Source organism: Ranitomeya variabilis, chromosome 1 (genome assembly GCF_051348905.1).
Source record: "Ranitomeya variabilis isolate aRanVar5 chromosome 1, aRanVar5.hap1, whole genome shotgun sequence".
NCBI classification, from domain to species: Eukaryota; Metazoa; Chordata; class Amphibia; order Anura; family Dendrobatidae; genus Ranitomeya; species Ranitomeya variabilis.
The window spans coordinates 907,280,073-907,304,434 of NC_135232.1; the positions used below are offsets into that span (position 1 = coordinate 907,280,073).

Below are 24,362 nucleotides of genomic sequence, written 5' to 3' on the forward strand. Positions count from 1 at the left end.
ACAATTTTTGAAGGAGGCTGGCAGTGAGGTTGTTCCAAACATCTTGTAGAATTAACCACAGATCTTCTGTGGATGTTAGATTGTGCAAAGCATCTTCATGAAGTCCAACACAGATTTGATGTTGTTGAGATCAAGACTCTATGAGGGCCATAACATCACTTCCAGGACTCCTTGCTCTGCTTTACACTGAAGTTCCTAATGACATTGGCTGTATAATTGGGCTCGTTGTCTTGCTGCAGAATACATTTGGAGTCAATCAGACACATAGATGGTACTTATATTTTTGAAAGAATTCATACTTTTCAGCTTTTTTTCCACACCTGCCTAAACTAAATGAAGATAGTTATAGGATTATTTCTATTGGCATTATCAACGTAATTTAACAAAAAGCTTCACAAAGTCGCTTCACCACAATTGTAAGTTTTGTGGTATACAGGTGCTTCTCACAAAATTAGAATATCATCAAAACACGGGTATTACATACCTGGTAATGTGTTTTTTCATGAGACATGACGGCACCACGAGAGAGGGGATCCGCCCATCAAGGACAGGAAACCTTCAAGATAAAAGGGGCGGCTCCTCTCTCCACATCAGTTGTTTACAGAGTACGAGAGGAACTCCGCTGGTTAGTGTACACATAAATAATACATCCTATACGGTTCTATTCACCGATACCCCAGGGAGTGTATAATACAAATAATGCTAATAATGCACCCAACTAATGACGTGATCAAAAGGGTGGGAATATAAGGGTGCCGTCATGTCTCATGAAAAAACACATTACCAGGTATGTAATACCCGTGTTTTTCCATCATACATGACGGCACCACGAGAGAGTTACAGAGATTGTATTCTCTTTAGGGAGGGATCACTGCTTGTAACACTCTTCTCCCAAATGTGAGATCAGAGGTAGCAGATAGGTCTAGCCTATAATGTTTAAAGAACGTAGACGGAGAGGACCAAGTGGCCGCCTTACAAATCTGGTCGATGGTAGCATCTGCTCTCTCCGCCCACGACGTCGCCATGGCCCTCGTGGAGTGGGCTTTCAGACCCTGTGGAACAACCTTGCCTGCACTACTATACGCTAGAATAATGGCCTCTCTCACCCATCTAGCTATAGTCTGTTTTGAGGCTTTAAGGCCCTTCCTTGACCCCTGGAACGAAACAAATAAAGCCCTATGCTTCCTCCAGGATTTTGTCACCTCTAGATACTGTAGGATACATCTCCTAACGTCTAGGCAATGGAGTCTCTCCTCTTTTTGGTTACTGGGATTGGGACAGAAAGAGGGTAGGGTTATGTCCTGAGCCCTATGAAATCTCGATACCACTTTGGGGAGATATGCCGGATCTAATTTTAATACAACCCTATCGTCCATGATTTGTGTGTAAGGGGGGTCAGCTGACAACGCGTGTAAATCCCCCACCCTACGGGCTGATGTAAGGGCCACTAACAAAGCTGTTTTTAATGTTAGTATTTTATCAGAAGTTGTATTTAATGGCTCAAAGGGGCTTTCCGTCAGGGCTGTTAACACTAGATTTAGATCCCATGGTGGAGGAGTAGGAGATGGAACAGAGTCAGCTCTACTACAGGCTCGGACAAACCTCACCACCCACCTATTACTTGCCAGGTCACAGTTAAATAGGGCTGCTAAGGCTGAAATGTGTACTTTGAGGGTACTAACAGCTAACCCCAGATCTAAGCCCTTCTGCAGGAACTCCAGTATTGCCACTATTGGGACCTCCCCTTCCCGTATTGGCCCTGAGCTGGAGAGGAATTTCTTCCATATTCTCCCATAGATCTTGGTCGTTACTGGCTTTCTGCTGCTGAGCAAGGTGGATATTAGCCCAGCTGAGAACCCTTCTTCCTCTAGTAACGACCGCTCAAATGCCAGGCTGTCAAATGAAGCCCGGAGTTCTGCGGGTGGTTGAAGGGACCCTGCGTTAGAAGGTCCTGGTCTTCCGGGAGAACCCATGGGTCCGTCACTGACATCACTCTCAGCCAGTAAAACCACGGTCTTTTCGGCCAGAAGGGAGCTATGACAATTACCCTGGCCTTGTCCTCCCTGATCTTCCTCAGAACCACTGGGATTAGACATATCGGTGGGAAGGCATACAGGAGTCCTGACGTCCATTCTATGCTGAAGGCGTCTACTGCCAACGGCCTGTCTGCTGGGTTCAGGGAGCAGAACTTTTGGACTTTCTTGTTGACTTTTGAGGCAAAGAGGTCTATCTTGGGTTTTCCCCACATGCGCACTATCCGTTGAAAAACGGACTTTTTTAGGGACCATTCTCCTTGCCTCAAGTGGTTCCTGCTTAAAAAGTCTGCCTTTATGTTGTCCACGCCTCGGATATGCAGGGCCGATAATGACAGGAGGTGCCTTTCGGCTAGAGACATGAGTCTTGTGGTTACGTGCATCAGAGCCCGAGAGCGGGTGCCTCCCTGGTGGTTCACATATGCGACCGCTGTTCGGTTGTCCGATAGGACTCTCACATGATGCCCTGCCAAGTGAGGAAGTAATCTCTCTAGCGCTTTTTCTATTGCTAGGAGCTCCCACTCGTTTGAGGATAGATCTTTCTCCTCTTGAGCCCAGGGGTCTTGGACCCATAGTGTGTCTGAGTGGGCTCCCCACCCCCACGGACTGGCGTCTGTTGTGATCACCTTGGAGGCTGTGAATGTCCAGGGAACTCCTCTCGGGGATGACTCTATCTGTAACCACCATCTGAGAGATTGGAGCACAGAGAGTGGGAGAGTGAGCTTCTGCTCTAACTGCCCCTGAAGTTCCTGGTCGTTCTGCAGCACACACCATTGCAGTTCTCTTGCATGGAACTGGGCCCATTTTACTGCCGGTATGCAGGAGGTTAGGGATCCTAACACCGACATGGCCCTTCTTAAAGTCATTTCCGGTTTTTTTAAAGTGGTCATAATCATTTGTTTGATTTTTTCCTCTTTTCCTTCTGGGAGGTGACACTCCTGTGCCACGGAGTCTACCGTTATCCCCAGGAAATTCTGGACCATAGCTGGCTCCAGCTTGGACTTCTTGAGATTTAGTTGCCATCCCAGTGTCTGAAGAGTGTCCATCACTATCCTGACCTGTTCCTGACAGTGAGAAAAGTTCTTCCCCACTATCAGGAAGTCGTCCAGGTAGGGTATTATCAGAGTGTCTTTTTCTCTGAGATGAGCTGTGACCTCTGCTATCAGTTTTGTGAATACCCGTGGGGCTGTTGCTATCCCAAAGGGCAGAGCCTTGTACTGGAAGTGACGCAGCTGGGACCCCATCTGGACTGCCACTCTGAGAAACCGACGATCTTGTTGTCTGATTGGGACGTGATAATAAGCGTCCTTGAGGTCGAGGACGGACATGTAACACTGGGGATAGAGAAGTTTCACCGCTGATTTTATGGTCTCCATCTTGAATGATGGTATTACAAGAAATTTGTTGAGGCCTTTTAGGTTTATTATTGTCCTCCAGGAGTTGTCTGGTTTCTTTATGAGAAAAAGAGGGGAATAAAATCCTTCCCTTCTTTCCTCTATAGGAACCTCCTCCAAGACGTGTTTGTCTAGGAGTGATGTTACTTCTCCTTCCAGACTGTCTTGTTTCTCCTGAGAGGATTGTACTGGGGTCTGCATATACCTTCTTGGAGGCCAGTGGTGAAACTTTAGTTTTAGGCCTGATCCTACGATCTGCCGGATCCATATGCTGGATGAGATCCTCTCCCAGGCTGGAAGGAAGTGAGAGAGCCTCCCTCCCACCTGAGAAGGACCGTCACTGGGAGGGTTTTTTGGTGTCTCTGGGGGACTTGCCGAAATAGAAGCCCTTTCCTCCCCTGGGTCGCTTGTCCAGGTTGCTCCTGTCTCGGTCTCTGTACTGCTGTCTCCGGAATTTTTGACCTCTCCGAAAGGAGCGACGAAAGGGCTGAAACGGCTGTTTCGGGAAGTTCTTCTTTTTATCCCCGGCTTTCTCCAACACCTCGTCTAAAGCCGGTCCGAAGAGGAAGTTCCCCTCACAAGGCAAAGAGCAGAGCTTCATCTTCGCCTGAGTATCTCCTGGCCAGCATTTAAGCCATACGGCACGGCGTCCTGTGTTGGCTAACGCTGCTGACTTTGCTGCCAGCCTAGCCGAGTCCGCTGATGCTTCAGCTAGAAACACCGCCGCTGCTTTCATAGTTGGTATTGCCTCCAGGATAGTTTCCCTGGGAACTTTTTTCTCTACCTGTTCCTCCAGGTTGTCTATCCAGATTTTAAGAGATCTGGCTACACAAGTGGCCGCGATGGCTGGCCTTAGTGCTCCTGCTGAGGCTTCCCAAGCTGTCTTCAGGGAACTGTCCACCTTCCTATCCAGAGGTTCTTTTAGAGAACCTAGGTCCTCGAATGGCAGGGAGGATTTCCTGGCAACTTTGGAGACCGCCACATCAATTTTTGGGGCTCTGTCCCAAGATGAGGACGCCTCTTCTTCAAAAGGGTACCTTCTTTTTAGGGAGGTAGTTAACTGGGACCTTTTTTCTGGCTTTTGCCATTCCCTTTTAATTAGTTCTTGTAGCTGCTCATTAACAGGGAAAGACCTCCGCTTTTTCTTTTGTAGGCCAATGAACATGAGTTCCTGGGCTGTCTTTTTGGCCTTCTCATCTACCAGCCCCATGGTAGAGCGAACAGCTTTAATAAGCTTATCCGTAGCCTCTGCTGGAAAGATGTCTTCTCCCTCTGAGCTACTATCAGAGCAGCGGGCTGTATCGGAATCCTGCTCTGACCCCGAGGAATCTCTTTGGGATCCTACTGAAGGGCTGGATCTGTCCCTAGATCTGGCATCTGTGTCAGCTGTCTGTAATGCGTTTACGGACCTAGAGACTTCGGTCTGAATCAGGGACCTTAGGCTGTCCGTAAAGGAGGGTGTTTCCTCCGCAACAGTCTGGTTGATACATTCCTGACACAGTCTTTTACCCCAAGATGTCTTTAAGGGTTTTTTACATAAGGGGCACTCCTTATTTTTAGTTTTCCCCTGATGCTTTTTGGGGACCTCCTATACTCCACCCCGCAATGTATGTAAGAAAAGAGGGGAGAGACGGAGATAAGAGAAGAGAAAAGAACAGACATTAGCGTGCTGGACTTTCTCGCAGATCACTCACCACTCGGACGCTTTCAAAGTACGGGTACCGGATCCGGAGGTTGGCTGGATTTCTCCATGTCTCCCACTGAGACTAGGGACCCCTCCTTGGCACGGCGATCCGTCCGTACGCTGTCCGAGCGGCTTCTGCTGCTGCCATGGCGGGACTGGCTCTTTTCGCTTGAGCGAGACCGCCTCTCCTGCATCTCTTGCTGTGGCATCAAATGCTCTGGTGAAAGACTCTCCATCATACACGTTAACACTTAGCAAGAGTAGTCACCTTCAACCTGGCCTGGTTTTAGTGACACAGGGCAGCGTTTCTGGCTTGTTTAAATAGATTCACTTTTTTTTTTTTTTTCCTAATGAATCACCTGGTTGATCCTGCCTTACTGGCTGCTTCAGTGATCAGGTGTATAATCGCACCTGTCCTGAATGATTACCTGGCTGATCGTGCCTGCACCACTTCCGGTGCTTCTATGTGCAATCAATCACCTGGTTGATCGTGCCCACGCAAGCGCAACGCCTGCGCTGTGTAAACATGCCAGAGCGCGCACCCGGCAACCACATCCGGTGCGCGCTATTAGAGTCACCATCTACCTGGCTGATCCTGCCATTGCCGCCCTGCGCAACGTTTGCGCAGTAAAGTGATGCCAGAGCGCACACCCGGCAACCACCTCCGGTGCACGCTCCATTCACCTGGTTGATCCTGCCTCTGAGTGCTGCCGCCGGTTCCAACGCGTGCACACGGCCCTGCACGCTCCTTCACTTCCGGGCGCGCACCCGGCCTTTACTTCCGGTGCGCGCCGAAGATTCTGGTCCCCCTGCCCTTCTGCCCGCATTAAACGTTCCGCGCGAGCGCGCGCACGTACCTCCAATTCCTGGATACCTGGTGCCGCTGGAGGGAGGCTTTCCGGAGCGTCCATGCCACAGACAGCGCAGTTACCTCACCACTCTCCGAACACCGCTTGTCAGGTACCGTCAGGGAGGCGGGGGAAGGGGGGAGACCTGCTTTTGACACTCGACAGGGAGGGCCCCAACCTCCGAGGAGACTTACTAAGCCCGGGCACCGATGTGCCTCACGGGCTGCATGGCCACCAGTAGTCAACAGGGGGGGCACCATAAAGTGACCCCCGTGGACAGGCAGGATTTTTCTCAACTCGACAGGGGGGGAAGCGCACCTGCGGCCCCCGTGGAGGAACTTCACCCGGGCGTTCGCCTCGCGGGCTGTGGCCATGCTTCGCTCAGGGGGGGGCATGGTATACATTGACCCCCGAGGCGACTACGGGTACCTGGTGACGGGTGCAGCAGACAGAGCCTGCCCAAATCCACCCGACCCAGGCCCCGGCATCCTCTTCAATCTTCAGACGTCATCCATCTTCATCAGACGTCTTCCATCTTGAGGGTTCCCCGTCAAGGACAGGAAACCAACTGATGTGGAGAGAGGAGCCGCCCCTTTTATCTTGAAGGTTTCCTGTCCTTGATGGGCGAATCCCCTCTCTCGTGGTGCCGTCATGTATGATGGAAAAAAGTTAATTTATTTCAGTTCAATACAAAAAGTGAAACTCATATATTATATAGGGTCATTACCAACAGAATGATCTATTTCAAGTGTTTATTTCTGTTAATGTTGATTATTATGGCTTACAGCCAATGAAAACCCAACTCTGCTCATCGGGGCCCATAAGTCAGTCAAGGTAGTAATACTCTGATGGCGGCCCTGCGGCTCAGCCTCCACTACCTTTTAAAAAATGCTTTTCTCAAAAACACAGCAGTAATTCAGGGTGAACAATATATGGCTGAAATAATGCAGCCAGTGTCTGATAAATGCTACCTGTGGATCAGTCAGGATGTATCAGCTGTCAGGTTCCCTTTAAATTAAGCCAATGCACTCGCTCGTGCACATGAGAGATTTTGCACATGGACCATTAAAATCGCAACATGCACTAATCTTACTTATTTTGTGGATGAGTCAGTACTTGATTTAATAGCTGATCCATGTCGCAGATGTGTGTACAGAGCTGTAAATGGACCCAGTCATGTCCCCAATTTGCAAACAGAACTGGTCTATTAAATTGTGCAAATTTGGGCTTTGGGTGGCAAAGAAAGTTTCATGTACAATATTAACCCTAGTATTCAACCTACACTTACAAGTACACAGTTCCCTGAAACCATCAATAAGGTTTTGCAAATGATTCTGAGAAAACAAGATAGCAATAGAAATATAGGTTATCTTTTTCTTAATATTGATTTTCTTCTTTGCCAACCACAGAGCATTGAACTGTCAGACAATAGAAAACACCTCTGCTCCATAGTGCCTAAAATAGTTAACTGTTATGACCCCAGTGGACAGGGTCTCAGAGGAACGTGTAAGTCTGCGAGATTCAAAAATCCAGCTCATAGGGCTGTGGTAACTGGGTTGACCAAATAGCTACTCCTAACGCCAACACTAGAAGTAGCCGGGGATCATGCCTACGGTGATCGCTAGATGACTCGCGCCAGCCGGAGAATCTAACTACCCCTAGGAGAAGAAAACAAAGACCTCTCTTGCCTCCAGAGAAAGGGACCCCAAAGCAAGATACAAGCCCCCCACAAATAATAACGGTGAGGTAAGAGGAAATGACAAACACAGAAATGAACCAGGTTCAGCAAAGAGAGGCCAGCTTACTAATAGCAGAATATAGCAAGATAACTTATCTGGTCAACAAAAACCCTATAAAAATCCACGCTGGAGATTCAAGAACCCCCGAACCGTCTAACGGTCCGGGGGGAGAACACCAGCCCCCTAGAGCTTCCAGCAAAGGTCAGGATACAGATTGGAACAAGCTGGACAAAAATACCAAACAAAACAAAAGCAAAAATCAAGGAAGCAGACTTAGCTTGAAATACAGGAACCCGGATCATAGGACAAGAGCACAACAGATTAGCTCTGATTTCAACGATGCCAGGCATTGAACTGAAGGTCCAGGGAGCTTATATAGCAACGCCCCTGAACTAACGGCCCAGGTGAGGATATAGGAAAAGACAGAAGCTCCAGAGTCAAATCACTAATGACCACTAGAGGGAGCAAAAAGCAAAATCACAACAGTACCCCCCCCTTAGTGAGGGGTCACCGAACCCTCACCACGACCACCAGGGCGATCAGGACGAGCGGCGTGAAAGACACGAACTAAATCGGCCGCATGAACATCAGAGGCGACCACCCAGGAATTATCTTCCTGACCATAGCCCTTCCACTTGACCAGGTACTGAAGCCTCCGCCTGGAGAGACGAGAATCCAAGATCTTCTCCACCACGTACTCCAACTCGCCCTCAACCAACACCGGAGCAGGAGGCTCAGCAGAAGGAACCACAGGCACAACGTACCGCCGCAACAAGGACCTATGAAACACGTTGTGGATAGCAAACGACACAGGAAGATCCAGGCGAAAGGATACAGGATTAAGGATTTCCAATATCTTGTAAGGACCAATAAAACGAGGTTTAAATTTGGGAGAGGAAACCTTCATAGGAACAAAGCGGGAAGAAAGCCACACCAAATCCCCAACACGTAGTCGGGGACCCACACCGCGGCGGCGGTTGGCAAAGCGCTGAGCCCTCTCCTGTGACAACTTCAAGTTGTCCACCACAAGATTCCAGATCCGCTGCAACCTATCCACCACAGAATCCACCCCAGGGCAGTCAGAAGGTTCCACATGACCCGAAGAAAAACGAGGGTGGAAACCAGAGTTGCAGAAAAACGGCGAAACCAAAGTGGCGGAACTAGCCCGATTATTAAGGGCAAACTCAGCCAACGGCAAGAAGGTCACCCAATCGTCCTGATCAGCAGAGACAAAACACCTCAAATAAGCCTCCAAAGTCTGATTAGTTCGCTCCGTCTGTCCATTAGTCTGAGGATGGAAAGCAGACGAAAACGACAAGTCAATGCCCATTTCATGGCCAACAACTCCCGATTGCCCACATCATAATTTCGCTCCGCAGGCGAAAACTTCCTAGAGAAAAAGGCGCAAGGTCTCATAACAGAGCAACCAGGGCCTCTCTGCGACAAAACGGCCCCTGCTCCAATCTCTGAAGCATCCACCTCAACCTGAAAGGGAAGCGAGACATCAGGCTGGCACAAAACAGGCGCCGAAGTAAACCGACGTTTCAACTCCTGGAAAGCCTCCACGGCAGCAGGAGCCCAATTAACCACATCGGAGCCCTTCTTGGTCATATCCGTCAAAGGTTTCACAATGCTAGAAAAGTTAGCGATAAAACGACGGTAGAAGTTAGCGAAACCCAAGAACTTCTGAAGACTCTTAACTGACGAGGGCTGAGTCCAATCAAGAATAGCTCGGACCTTGACTGGGTCCATCTCCACAGCAGAAGGGGAAAAAATGAACCCCAAAAAGGGAACCTTCTGTACACCAAAAAGACACTTTGAGCCCTTGACAAACAAAGAATTTTCACGCAAAATTTTAAAGACCATCCTGACCTGCTCCACATGCGAGTCCCAATTATCAGAAAAAACCAGAATATCATCCAGATAAACGATCAAAAATTTATCCAGATAGTTCCGGAAAATGTCATGCATAAAGGACTGAAAAACTGAAGGGGCATTAGAGAGCCCAAAAGGCATCACCAAGTACTCAAAATGACCTTCGGGCGTATTGAATGCGGTTTTCCATTCATCCCCTTGCTTAATGCGCACAAGGTTGTACGCACCACGAAGGTCTATCTTGGTAAACCACTTGGCACCTTTAATCCGGGCAAACAAGTCAGACAACAGCGGCAAAGGATACTGAAATTTGACAGTGATCTTATTTAAAAGCCGATAGTCAATACAAGGCCTCAAAGATCCGTCCTTTTTAGCCACAAAAAAGAATCCCGCACCAAGAGGGGAAGAAGACGGACGGATGTGTCCTTTCTCCAGAGACTCCTTGATATATGAACGCATAGCGGTATGTTCAGGTATCGACAGATTAAACAGTCTTCCCTTAGGAAATTTACTGCCTGGAATCAAATCTATTGCACAGTCACATTCCCTATGAGGAGGCAATGCACTGGACCTGGACTCGCTAAAGACATCCTGATAATCAGATAAATACTCAGGAACTTCCGAAGGCGTAGAAGAAGCAATAGACACAGGCAGGGAATCCTCATGAATACCACGACAGCCCCAACTAGACACTGACATAGCCTTCCAGTCAAGGACTGGATTATGGGTCTGTAACCATGGCAGCCCCAAAACAACCAAATCATGCATTTTATGTAGAACGAGAAAACGTATCACCTCGCGGTGTTCAGGAGTCATGCACATGGTAACCTGTGTCCAATACTGCGGTTTATTTTCTGCTAATGGCGTAGCATCAATACCCCTAAGAGGGATAGGATTTTCTAATGGTTCAAGAATAAAACCACAGCGCTTAGCAAATGAGAGATCCATAAGACTCAGGGCAGCACCTGAATCTACAAACGCCATGACAGGATAAGATGACAGTGAGCAAATCAAAGTTACAGACAGAATAAACTTAGGATGCAAATTACCAACGGTGACAGGACTAACAACCTTAGATATACGTTTAGAGCATGCTGAGATAACATGTGTAGAATCACCACAGTAGTAGCACAAGCCATTCCGGCGTCTATGAATTTTCCTCTCATTTCTAGTCAGGATTCTATCACATTGCATCAAATCAGGTGTCCGTTCAGACAACACCATGAGGGAATTTGCGGTTTTTCTATCACATTGCATCACATCAGGTGTCTGTTCAGACAACAACATGAGGGAATTTGCGGTTTTGCGCTCCCGCAACCGCCGGTCAATTTGAATAGCCAGGGACATGGTATCATTCAGACCTGTGGGAATGGGAAAACCCACCATAACATTCTTAATGGCCTCAGAAAGGCCATTTCTAAAATTAGCGGCCAGTGCACACTCGTTCCAATGTGTCAGCACGGACCATTTCCGAAATTTTTGGCAATACACCTCAGCCTCGTCCTGGCCCTGAGACATAGCCAGCAAGGCTTTCTCTGCCTGAATCTCAAGATTGGGTTCCTCATAAAGTAAACCGAGCGCCAGAAAAAACGCATCAATATCAGCCAATGCCGGATCTCCTGGCGCCAACGAAAAAGCCCAATCTTGAGGGTCACCCCGTAAGAATGAAATAACAATTTTTACTTGTTGAGCAGAGTCTCCAGACGAACAAGGTTTCAGGGACAAAAACAATTTACAATTATTCCTGAAATTCCTAAACTTAAATCGGTCTCCTGAAAACAGTTCAGGAATCGGAATCTTGGGTTCAGACCTAGGATTTCTGGTAACATAATCTTGTATACCCTGCACACGAGCGGCAAGCTGGTCCACACTTGTAATCAAGGTCTGGACATTCATGTCTGCAGCAAGCTTAAGCCACTCTGAGGTAAAGGGGAAAAGAGAAAAAAAAAAAAAATGAGAGAGGGAAAAAAAAAACTCAAAATTTTCTTTCTTATAATCCCACTTCTGCAATGCATTAAACATTTAATACTGGCCTGGCATACTGTTATGACCCCAGTGGACAGGGTCTCAGAGGAACGTGTAAGTCTGCGAGATTCAAAAATCCAGCTCATAGGGCTGTGGTAACTGGGTTGACCAAATAGCTACTCCTAACGCCAACACTAGAAGTAGCCGGGGATCATGCCTACGGTGATCGCTAGATGACTCGCGCCAGCCGGAGAATCTAACTACCCCTAGGAGAAGAAAACAAAGACCTCTCTTGCCTCCAGAGAAAGGGACCCCAAGGCAAGATACAAGCCCCCCACAAATAATAACGGTGAGGTAAGAGGAAATGACAAACACAGAAATGAACCAGGTTCAGCAAAGAGAGGCCAGCTTACTAATAGCAGAATATAGCAAGATAACTTATCTGGTCAACAAAAACCCTATAAAAATCCACGCTGGAGATTCAAGAACCCCCGAACCGTCTAACGGTCCGGGGGGAGAACACCAGCCCCCTAGAGCTTCCAGCAAAGGTCAGGATACAGATTGGAACAAGCTGGACAAAAATACCAAACAAAACAAAAGCAAAAAGCAAGGAAGCAGACTTAGCTTGAAATACAGGAACCCGGATCATAGGACAAGAGCACAACAGATTAGCTCTGATTTCAACGATGCCAGGCATTGAACTGAAGGTCCAGGGAGCTTATATAGCAACGCCCCTGAACTAACGGCCCAGGTGAGGATATAGGAAAAGACAGAAGCTCCAGAGTCAAATCACTAATGACCACTAGAGGGAGCAAAAAGCAAAATCACAACAGTTAACCTCAATAATATGCTAAAAAGTGACCCATAAGCTACAATTATATAGTTACTAACCAATAACTTGCCCCCATACAGAGAGTTAATGAGGTCCTTTCAGTTGCTCAAAACAATCGAGCTAAATACCTGGCAAAAATCCCTGAGCTCCCCTGATTCTGCTTCTCTTTTTCCATTTGAGCTGCACCACTCCATTGTAGAGATATTCACATTTAAATATTTAGTAGCACAGTATGTGAAATCTCTTCTTATAGTTCAACTGGGTGATTATTTAGAGTGTTCTCTAGGGGTGGGTGCTTTCCTTCCTCCTTTCCAGATGCTGCCAATCACAACTCGGGTGCTGATCTAGCAGTCTAGGAGGTAGAGATGATAATGCATGCCTTCAGAGAAGACTCTGAAGAAAGGCCCTGTTTAGCTACAAGTAGAAATTTCTCATATTGACTCTAAAAGCAACAAGTGTGAATATTGCTACAGTGGAGCAGCGCAGCTCAAAATGGGAAAAAGTGGGAGATTCAGGGGAACTTTTACAAGGTAATTAACTTAATTTTATTGAGTAGGTGACAGGTTCTCTTTAACCTAAATAGGCTACAATGAGCTCAGTCAGCCTAAAATAATTAATTTAATGTGCATCTTTATTGTAACAGTCCATGAAAATGCTCTCAAATATGGCTTACAATAGAGCATATAAATGCTCAAGTATAGCACTAAAATAAAAAAGCAATAGCAGCAGATATGAAGCTATACAATGAGTCAGAAATAGTGATATAAAAGTGCACATAATAAAGAATTTAAGCAGACAAAGTTCTTTACATATTATCTGTGGCTTAGGGGCTGGTAACACCCTCAACATGAACAGGCCTATGTGAGATATGTGTTCAAGGTGTACCCATCCCGTAGGGCACAATTAAAATCATCTATTTTCTTGAATAGTAGAGCGTGAAGAACATTTTGTTTGATGCCAAGAACATGCTCTCTACATATTGTTTGACTGCTAATACTATAAGAAAAATAGCAACCAAGGGTGTACATCGTATCATAGTACCCGCAGCTGCTATGGGGTGCATGTTCAATGGGAGCCCTTAACATATGGGACCAATGTAACTACAGAGAAACTACGTTATTAGTAGCCGTGGTGGGGAGAATTACCCCAAAAAGACATAATGGAAAAAACAAACTCTAAACATTTTTCTCCTGGATGGCAAAACTCAGAAACATATTTAGAGACAACTTGATACTTGTTTGGAGATCCCACCAATATTGGCGGGAGATAAATTCATATAGACTTCACTTATTGAAATAGGTTTTTAAAGGATTACAAAACATCACGACAGTGGTCCACTGGTTGTGTGAGATATTGCAGGTCAGCATCGGCCATTTTAATGGATACAATAGCAGATACAATCCATGAACAAATGTGACACTGTAAGTGGAACAGTGCAGCCATGGCCTTTCAGTCTGGCCTCTTTTACATGGGAATATCAGAGAACATGATTGAGGGCAGGGACAGATAGACTTGAATATATTCACGCTCAGTGGTTACTTTAAAGGGCTTATCCTGTCCAAGCCAATAAGTCTGCAGTCACTCTGTGTGACTGCAGACTTATGAATCCCCCCAGCGCACACTCACTATGTGCTGCAGGGATTTGCCAGTTTCGGACTGGGGAACGGTGTCTATGTATAAGTTATACATATCCCGGCCAGTAGGCGCAGCCTCACTCCATACACTTGTATAGAACCGAGGACGCGCCCCATCTAATGATGTGGACGGACAGTGGGCGTGTCCAACTAGAGAGCGCTGTCTCTCTCCATACAAGTGTATTGAAGAGAGGCTACGCCCACTGGCCGGGTGTAAGTATAACTTATACATACCCTCCATTCCTCGGTCTCAAACTGGCGAATCCTTGCAGCGCACAGTGCAAGCGATGGGGGGATTGATAAGTCTGCAGTCACACAGAGTGACTGAATTATTATTGGTTTTGACCAGACAACCCCTTTAATGTAAAATCAGGAGTAAAACATATAATACAATGTTACCAACTACTGCAAATATGTAACACATATCTCATTTTTTGTGATACCAAGCAGTATATATGATGGGTTTTACATAGTTCAAAGATAAATGCAAGGCCGACAGCACATCTGACAAAAATTAACAGGAACAGAGGCCGAGGATGCCCGTCCTATATCCACCGGACCCAGGTGGAAGAGCACATACCATAAGTTGAAGTGAAGGACAGCATCCAATCAAGGTGAAAGTGAAAAATTCTTCTTTATTGTGCCATAAAATGCGACATTTCAACCCAAATGGGTCTTTATCAAGCATGCTTGATAAAGACCCATTTGGGTTGAAACGTCGCATTTTATGGCACAATAAAGAAGAATTTTTCACTTTCACCTTGATTGGGTTTTACATAGTTGTCTCTAAGGCAGGGATGTCAAACTCAAATACACAGAGGGCCATAGTTAAAAAGTCAGACAAAGTTGCGGGCCAACCTTGATATTTATTAAAAAAATGTCTACAGTTGAGGAAGTTTTTCCTGATCATTAAAATATACCGTAATGATGAAACTTTTCATATGGATCACATGGAAACAAACTTAAAAAGCTTGGTCCACCACTAAAAAAGTGCATTTTACATGGGACATACTTTTACATGGGACATACTGGAATGATATGTTATGTAAGAGCAGTAAAAAGCATATGGCCCAATGGCTTAATTTAAATATGTAATAACAAAAGATATAAAACCTTATATTAATGAATAATACAGATAATAAAGTATGATGCCAATAAAAATGCCCCCCAAACACAGTTTGATACCCCCACAGTGAATTCCTCAACAGTACCCTTCACACGCACAGTATGAGGACCCTACTGTACCCCTCAACAAAGTATGGTGACCCATCACAGTATGATGCTCCAAGTGTGATCCCCACATAGACCTCCACACAGTATAATGAGCCCCATAAAGTCCTCTACACAATACAATGGGCCCTACCTAGTCCTTCATGCAGAATAATGGGCCCCATATAGTCTTCCATACAGAATAATAGCCCATACATAGTCCTCCATACAGAATAATTGGCCCCACATAGTCCTACATACAGAATAATGGGTCCCACATAGTCCTCTATACAGTATAAAAAGCCTGACATAGTACTCTATATAGGATATTTGGCCCCACATAGTACTCCAGACAGTAGAATGGGCCCCACATAGTCCTCCATATAGTATAACGGGCCCCACATTGGCGCCCATGCAGTATAAAGGGCCCCACATAGTCCTCCATACAATATAATAGGTCTCTCACAGTCCTCCATACAGTATAATGGGCTCCACATAGTCCTCTATACAGACCTCATAGTCCCCAGTGTCACGGGCCAAATATAATCACCCTTAGGGCCAGATTTGACATGTGTGTTCTAAGGTGATGCTCACACAAAGTATTGTCCATGAAAAAACTGATAGTACTAAGCAAAATACTATTCAACAGTGTTGTTCAGGTAACTGTTTTCTTGACAAGGATGTGAAGAAAATTGCGGCATGCACTATTCTCTTCCATATTTCGGACTCACCTACTCAAGTCTATGGGTGAACCCAGATCCCATATGGATTATCCATATAGCATCTAATTTTTAGGGACACATTGCAGTTCCTTAAAATCAGAAACTGTATCTGTTCTTGTAAATTTTAATTACTGCGGCTGTATAACAACGGATGGCATGCAGATGACAATTCAGATAAAAAAAATCGTCCTGTTTTTCTGGATGAAAAAAGGACAATTTTTTATATGCTAGTGTGAATTTAATTCTTGTTTGTTTTTCTGAAACACTTTTCACAAAGAGTACGTAATGGTATTACACCCCTTATTTGTTCAACTGTCTCTTGCAGGTCAGAAGCAAATGACCTAGCTTTACGTTTGGCGCGCCAATTCTCTGGACACCATGATGTGATAACCCTTGACCAGTAGGTTTTTAAATGTCATTATACCGTAGAACGTTCACATTTGTTTGCTTAGTAAGTTTATTTTTTACACATTAAACTTGTCATTTGTTGTTTTAGCGCCTACCATGGACACGTGACGTCTTTGATTGACATAAGTCCATATAAATTTCAACAGCTCGGAAAAGAAGCCAAAAAAGAATATGTTCATGTGGTGAGTGTTTATTAGCCCTTCCACTTACTATCATTATTCTATTTTTACCATCTTAACTCATAATTTAGCTTGTAACTCATACTTACAATTTGAAATGCTACCTTTTAATAACACAATGTACTAAACTATGTAAAATATGAAATTATACAGTTCACATTGATCTGAATGATAAATCAGTTTTCAATAAGCTCTCAAATTCTAGACTTCTATCACAAGAGTTTTATCATTGGTTTTTAAAAAGTTTCCAAAAATTACTAATTTTCCATGAAACTATTCATTTACATAAGCAAGCAAAATAACCATTTTCAGTTCCAGTACTTTTATGTTTGTATTGATTTTGCACTTACCACTTTATCTTAACTGTAAAGTTATTTTCAAAATTACATCTAAAGTGCAGACTCTCTCAGTGAGCATACTGTCAGCATAGCCGTGCTGTATCTAGAACATAGCTTCTACTGTAGGGGATGATGTATTGGAAAGGGGAAAAGCCTCCTTTATTGTGGTGTAGATAGCTAGGAAGCAGAATTGTGCCTGTGTGCTGGTTACTAAGAGGACTGATGATCTGCAGGATGGAGCTATATTCCAGGGCTAAAATAAGAGCAAAACTGCATGATGGGGCCCTGTATAGAGGAGACAGAAAGGAAAGATATACTGCAGCATGAGGCTGTGTATTCAGGGGACTGAGAGGAGAAATATATTACTGGCTGGGGCTTTTTAAACATTGGTAAAGAGGAGAGATATGTTAAAGGACGGGTTTCTGTGTACAAGGGCTGAGAGGAGAGATATATTGCAGTAGGGGGCTGAAAAGAGCGATGTACTACAGGAGGAGGCTCTATACAGAGGGGCTGAGAGGACATACTGCAGGATGGAGCTATATACAGGGGCTGAGATTAGTTGAGCTGTTTATTGCTTGCTGCATACAACAGAGGATTATCTCCTGCATGAATGGATAGAGCAGTAATTGCAGCATCACAAAACTGATCTGTCAACAGTAGACAGCAAGCATAGCCCTAGAGTGCAGGATTGTTTTGCTCTACTAACACATGCTACCAATGAAATCAGTAAGGCAGGGAACTTATGCAGGAGCATTAAGTGCTCAGAGCATAAGGGGAATTCTACTCTTAGATTATTTTAACCACTTCAGCCCCAAAGCCTGTTTTCACCTTCATGTACAGGCCAAATTTTACAATTCTGACCAGTTTCAATTTATGAAGTATTAACTTTTCGTATTGTACTTCATGACAGTGGTAACATTTCTTCTATATGAATTACGTTTATTTGTGTAAAGAAATGGAAATTTGAAGAAAATTTTAGCAATTTTCAAAATTTTAATTTTTGTGCCCTTAAATCAGAGAGTTGTGTCACACAAAATAGCTAATAAATAACATTTACTACATGTATACTTTACATCAGCGTAATTTTTGAAACAATTTTTTCTGTTAGAAGGTTGACCAGCGATTCCTCATTTTTTCAACAAAACGTAGAAAAACCATTCTATTAGGGACCACATTACATTTGAAGTTACTTTGAGGAGTGTATATGACAGAAAATAACCAAAAGTGACACCATTCTAAAAATTGCTGCCCTCAAGGTGCTTAAAACCACATTCAAGAAGTTTATTAACTCTTTAGGAGCATCACAGAAATTTTTAGATCATGGAAGGAAAAAATGAGCATTTAACTTTTTTTCAAAATTTTTTTTACTTTAGACCCATATGTAGGGGAAAACCACTGTTTGGGGACATGGCAGGGCTCGGAAGGGAAGGAGCGCCATTTGACTTTTCGAATGAAAAATTTGCTGGAATAATTAGCGGATGCCATGATGCGTTTGGAAGGCCCCTGATGTGCCTAAATAATGGAACCCCCCCACACACACAAGTGACACCATTTTGGAAACTAGACGCTTCAGGGAACTTATCTACACTGTGTGCAGAATTATTAGGCAAGTTGTATTTTGATCACATGATACTTTTTATACAAGTTGTCCTACTCCAAGCTGTTCAGGCTTGAGAGCCAACTACCAATTAAGTAAATCAGGTGATGTGCATCTCTGTAATGAGGAGGGGTGTTGTCTAATGACATCAAAACCCTATATAAGGTGTGCTAAATTGTTAGGCAACTTCCTTTCCTTTGGCAAAATGGGTCAGAAAAGAGATTTGACGGGCTCTGAAAAGTCAAAAATTGTGAGATGTCTTGCAGAGGGATGCAGCAGTCTTGAAATTGCCAAACGTTTGAAGCGTGTTCACCGAACAATCATGCGTTTCATGGCAAATAGCCAACAGGGTCGCAAGAAGCGTGTTGGGCAAAAAAGGCGCAAAATAACTGCCCATGAATTGAGGAAAATCAAGTGTGAAGCTGCCAAGATGCCATTTGCCACCAGTTTTGCCATATTTCAGAGCTGCAACATTACTGGAGTAACAAAAAGCAAAAGGTGTGCGATACTCAGGGACATGGCCAAGGTAAGGAAGGCTGAGAAACGACTACTTCTGAACAAAAAACATAAGATAGAACGTCAAGACTGGGCCAAGAAATATCTTAAGACTGACTTTTCAAAGGTTTTATGGACTGATGAAATGAGAGTGACTCTTGATGGGCCAGATGGATGGGCCAGAGGCTGGATCAGTAAAGGGCAGAGAGCTCCACTCCGACTTAGACGCCAGCAAGGTGGAGGTGGGGTACTGGTATGGGCTGGTATCATCAAAGATGAACTTGTGGGACCTTTTCGGCTTGAGGATGGAGTGAAGCTCAACTCCCAGACCTATTGCCAGTTTCTGGAAGACAACTTCTTTAAGCAGTGGTACAGGAAGAAGTCGGTATAGTTCAAGAAAAACATGGTTTTCATGCAGGACAATGCTCCATCACATGCCTCCAACTACTCCACAGCATGGCTGGCCAGTAAAGGTCTCAAAGAAGAAAAAATAATGACATGGCCCCTTGTTCACCTGATCTGAACCCCATAGAGAACCTGTGGTCCCTCATAAAATGTGAGATCTACAGGGAGGGAAAACAGTACACCTCTCGGAACAGTGTCTGGGAGTCTGTGGTGGCTGCTGCACGCAATGTTGATCGTAAACAGATCAAGCAACTGACAGAATCTATGGATGGAAGGCTGTTGAGGGTCATCATAAAGAAAGGTGGCTATGTTGGTCACTAATTTTTTGGGGTTTTGTTTTTGCATGTCAGAAATGTTTGTTTCTAAATTTTGTGCAGTGATATTGGTTTACCTGGTGAAAATAAACAAGTGAGATGGGAATATATTTGGTTTTTATTAAGTTGCCTAATAATTCTGCAAAGTAATAATTACCTGCACAAACAGATACCCTCCTAAGATAGCCAAATCTAAAAAACCTCACTCCAACTTCCAAAAATATTAAGCTTTGATATTTATGAGTCTTTTGGGTTTATTGAGAACATAGTTATTGATCAATAATAAAAATAATCCTCTAAAATACAACTTGCCTAATAATTGTGCACAGTGTAGATGTGTGCTAAGCATCTTAAATCCCCAGGTGCTTCAAAGACATATATAACATTGAGCCGTGAAAATAAAAAGCAGGGCTTAGAAGGGAAGGAACGCCACTTAACTTTATGAATGCAAAATTTGCTGGAAAAATTAGCGGATGCCATTTTGCGTTTGGAGAGCCCTTGATGTGCCTAAATAGTGGAAACCCTCAAAGTGACAACATTTTGGAAACTAGACCCCTCAGGGAACTTATTGAAATGTGTTCTGAACACCTTAAACCCTCAGGTGCTTCATAGAAGTTTATAACAAAGAGCCGTGAAAATAAAAAAAATCATATTTTTCCCACAAAAAATTTGTTTTAGTCCCAATTTTTTTATTTTCACAAGGTAACAGGAGAAAATGGACCCTAAAATTTGTTGTGCAATTTCTCCTGTGTATACAGAGACTCGATATGTAATGAAAATCTACTGTTTGGGCGCACGGCAGGGCTAAGAAAGGGAGAAGTGACGTATTGGAATGCAGATTTTGATGGAAAGGTCTGCAGGTGTCATATCGCATTTGGAGAGCCCCTGATGTGTCTAAACAGTGGAAACTCATCACAAGTGACCCCGTGGAAACTAGACCCCTCAAGGAATGTATCTAGGTGTGTAGTGAGCACCTTGAACTCCTGGGTGCATAACAGAAGTTTATAACATACAGCCGTAAAAATAAAAAAAATCTAATTTTTCCAACAAAAATATTTTAGCTATTAGTTATTTTAGCCCCAATTTTTTATTTTCACAGGGGTAACAGGAGAAATATGACCACAAAATTTGTTACAGAAATGCCAAGCAAGTGGGCGCTAAATGTGGTTTACGTATACTGTGGGGTTCAGAAGGGAGCAGAGCATTTGAACTCGAGAGCACAGAATTTGCTGAATTTCTTTTGGGGCGGGGAGTCATTTAGTTTTTCTAGAACCTTTGTTCTACGAGTAATGTGGAAGCTCCCTATGTTTCCACTGATGGATGACGGACCTAAATGGGGACTTTTTTTGTGGATTGAGTTGAAGCTTTTATTTGGAACATTTTACATAACGATGGTGATTTATCCTGTGCTCTATGCTGAACACTTTGGTGTTTCCATCTAAATCTCTGAGTGACCTGATTCAGATGAAACTCCTGAAGGATCCATTCACGATGATGAGGCAGCAGAGTCACCTCTATTCAGCGATGTCCTTTTTATCAGAAGTGTACAAAACTGTGGCAAACTGCATTTTTATGCATGCCTAAAAAGTCGGACACCGCTGGATCATAGGCCTGACAGCATCCACAGGCAATCTTCTGCTGTGGGTTCCATCTGAATCATGTATTTCAGAGATTTACACTGAAACACCAGCGCAAGCTCGATGTCGTCATGACATCGGATCACCAAGGCAACTATGACTTATCCATAAGTCAAAGGTCAGTAAGTACTAGCTGACCATGAAGAATGGATATGTTCAATGTCGGGAAGGGGTTAATAATAACTCAGATAGGTAAGGCTAATCAGGGGCAATGGAAAGAGGGAAACGGTCTGCAGTGCTGGAGAAAGCTGGGAAATGGAGTTTTAGCAGATAAGTATAGGACTGTCCATTCTGCTATGTGAAGCTGGATGCACAGAGAGGCATAGAGAGATGAAAGAAAAAAAGACACAAAGGTACAAGAAAGAAACTTTGATAGGCTTAGTCTGTTTATTAACAATACATATGCATTTACTGTGCTTTGTTAAAAAATGTGATTATGGGAATAATTTTTTAATAAAACTAAAAAAAAATATTAATTTTCCAGGCTCCATCACCTGATACCTACAGGGGTAAATACAGAGAAGACCATCCTGACCCTGGGACAGCATATGCTGATGAAGTAAAGGATGTCATTAAAAAGGCTCATCAAAATAATCGACAGGTTAGTGTGGAGACATTAACACTCTCCTGAGATATACAAGTTTTTCATCCATTGTATCTGTGTGTTTATGTCTGTATCCATGTATCTATACATCTACACACAAAAAGCCATAAAATATTGATGAACTACCAAACTATTGACCAAAATCTAATTTAATTATATCCTATCCTACCTTAGTTGCCTCTCTTAAACATTCACAGACTGGAAATATTTTTGGATGGTGTTATATGATGATATGATTCTTTGGTTAAACCATCTATCTAGTTTATAAATTTAACATTGACAATCCGTTTTTACCTTTTATGCAACTGTTCAGTCAAAGTCAGAATAAAGGTATTCTAATTTCGACTAGCCCACTAGCCTTTCTCCTTTCACCATGCCATGGGCATATTGTATTTTGGGTTTTTTGTTATGTCAGTATTTATGACCTTGGTTTGTATAGCAGACGTAGATATGAGAAATGTAAACCTTTTGGATAAAGCTGTAGGGGTGACTTTTGTATTGCAAGGAACAGGTGACATGAATACATATAATATTTGTCAAATAAAGTTGGCATGTGGAAAAAAACAGTGACAGTCATGTGAGATACAGGTTTTTTTTGCTGAACTATCCTCATACGGGGCAAATTCATCATGTCCTTTTTGTCAAAATAGTTGGTGAAAATGTCTAAAAGTGTTTGCCCATCGCATAGTTGCAAAAAAAACTAAAATGGACTTTTGGCTTTTTTATGCCAGCCTCACAAACTTTGTGCAGTGTGGGTGGTTCTTCGGGAAAGGTCATAGCGTACCTTGGTCCAACTTATTAATTATCATTTCTGCCACAAAAGTGGTGTAAATTACAGGAGATATGTACTCCAATCCATTACTGGATCTAATTTCTGATTTCAGCGCATGGGCGACCACATTCATTAAAAGTATTGTGCCTCTTAATGAATTTATCACATTTTACTCCAGACCTGAATCTGTTTAATCTGCACCTGACATACACACTGGTCTCAATAAAATTCCCCCACCGACATATACCATTTAATTAAAAGTCCTGTTTGCATGACAGGTAATGCTTTGGAAGCATCTAACATGTTTGCTTGATGTGACGCATTTGTCATTAGTTAAACTGAAGCCAGCAGGATAGGTCTAGCCCAGAGTATATTCTTACTGTGTACATAACTGACCTGGGGGGATAAATGCATCATAACACACTAAGTACATGGCAACGACCCAATCAAAAAAGAAAATGAGTCAGGTTGTAGTTATAATTGGGTAGGTAGTTCCAAAAATGACACCTTTTTCTCCTAGGCAGAAACACTAGTATTCTGTTTAACTTGTTTGCTTTTTTTTAGGCTTAATATTCCTGTCCCCGGTTAAGGGTGTTACCCATCCGAAAATATTTAACAACCACTGCTCTTTTGGGATTGGATTTATTATTCTTTACTGGGGTATAAATTTTCCAAGTATGTTAAGGAAATGTTTCTACACATCTGCTAAAGCCCAACAGGATATCCTGTGATCAGGTTTAGGCCCTAATAACGAGCTCTTCTCCTGCCAAGGGCTTTGGCTTTACAGAACAGAATGTAATAATCATATGCTCCTTGGAACATTCATATCATTCTGTCATCCATTTATGTGTTAGCTATTATTTCAAATAGTAAAAAAAATTCTAAGTTCCTGGACAATTAAGCTGCATTACGTAGACATTATGCCTCAGATGTGTAGTTCACTTAGTATTTATTCAAAATATAATTAAGCAGTATAATAAAATGAATATAATAAAAAAAATATAGTTTGCTATAAGATTAAATAAAATCGATAATTGCAACTATGATATTTTGGAAGAGTAGGGCTTTAAAATATATAGAATGCCAAATGGGTGACTTTTAGGTGGATAAAATGATTTGTTTACGTACTGTTTATTCTTTAGACCTCATAAAAAGCCTTTGTCATAGGGACTGAAAGACTTGCATTCATTCCAAGACAAAAGGATGGTTATGAAACACAAGCCTTGCTAGCCAGAACACTTGTTCCATACTCTTCTACTAATCTTATGAGACTGACATAATGCTGTGCTATACTACTTCTACTCTGAGGAATTTATGGATCGACCTTACGTAACCTTCTTACTAATGGTCAGTTTTTCTTTTTCCCTTTTTCTCCCCTTTACATATTGTAGGTTTTGATGACCCAGTTACCCAGTTGCTGACCAAGCTGTGCTAAAGACTTATATCTCTCCTTTGGATTTCCCCATGATGTTGCACTGTAGTGGCTCTCTTCAACTGTATAGTGTATATATTCATTTATTCACAGCTTTGTGTTTTCAGATTAGGGATGATGATACTGAACACCAAAAATGTGTTATAATTTACAAAAAAACAATACAGAAAAAATTTGTAAATTCAAGACAAAATTAAGAGCAAGGGTTATTGAACAGTTTTCATATATAGGGAATAGTAGGTCCGA

At 43.3% G+C, this 24,362-nt stretch overlaps 1 protein-coding gene across 1 annotated transcript in view; it reads left to right on the forward strand.

Annotated features, from left to right (window-relative positions):
• The window catches only part of ETNPPL (ethanolamine-phosphate phospho-lyase), a 74,252-nt gene that overhangs the window by 30,972 nt on the left and 18,918 nt on the right, over window positions 1–24,362 (forward strand). The window contains exons 4-6 of the mRNA XM_077278991.1: window positions 16,261–16,335; window positions 16,432–16,525; window positions 21,793–21,909. Of these exons, the coding sequence (XP_077135106.1) occupies window positions 16,261–16,335; window positions 16,432–16,525; window positions 21,793–21,909 (286 nt within the window). The remainder of the gene's footprint in view (window positions 1–16,260; window positions 16,336–16,431; window positions 16,526–21,792; window positions 21,910–24,362) is intronic.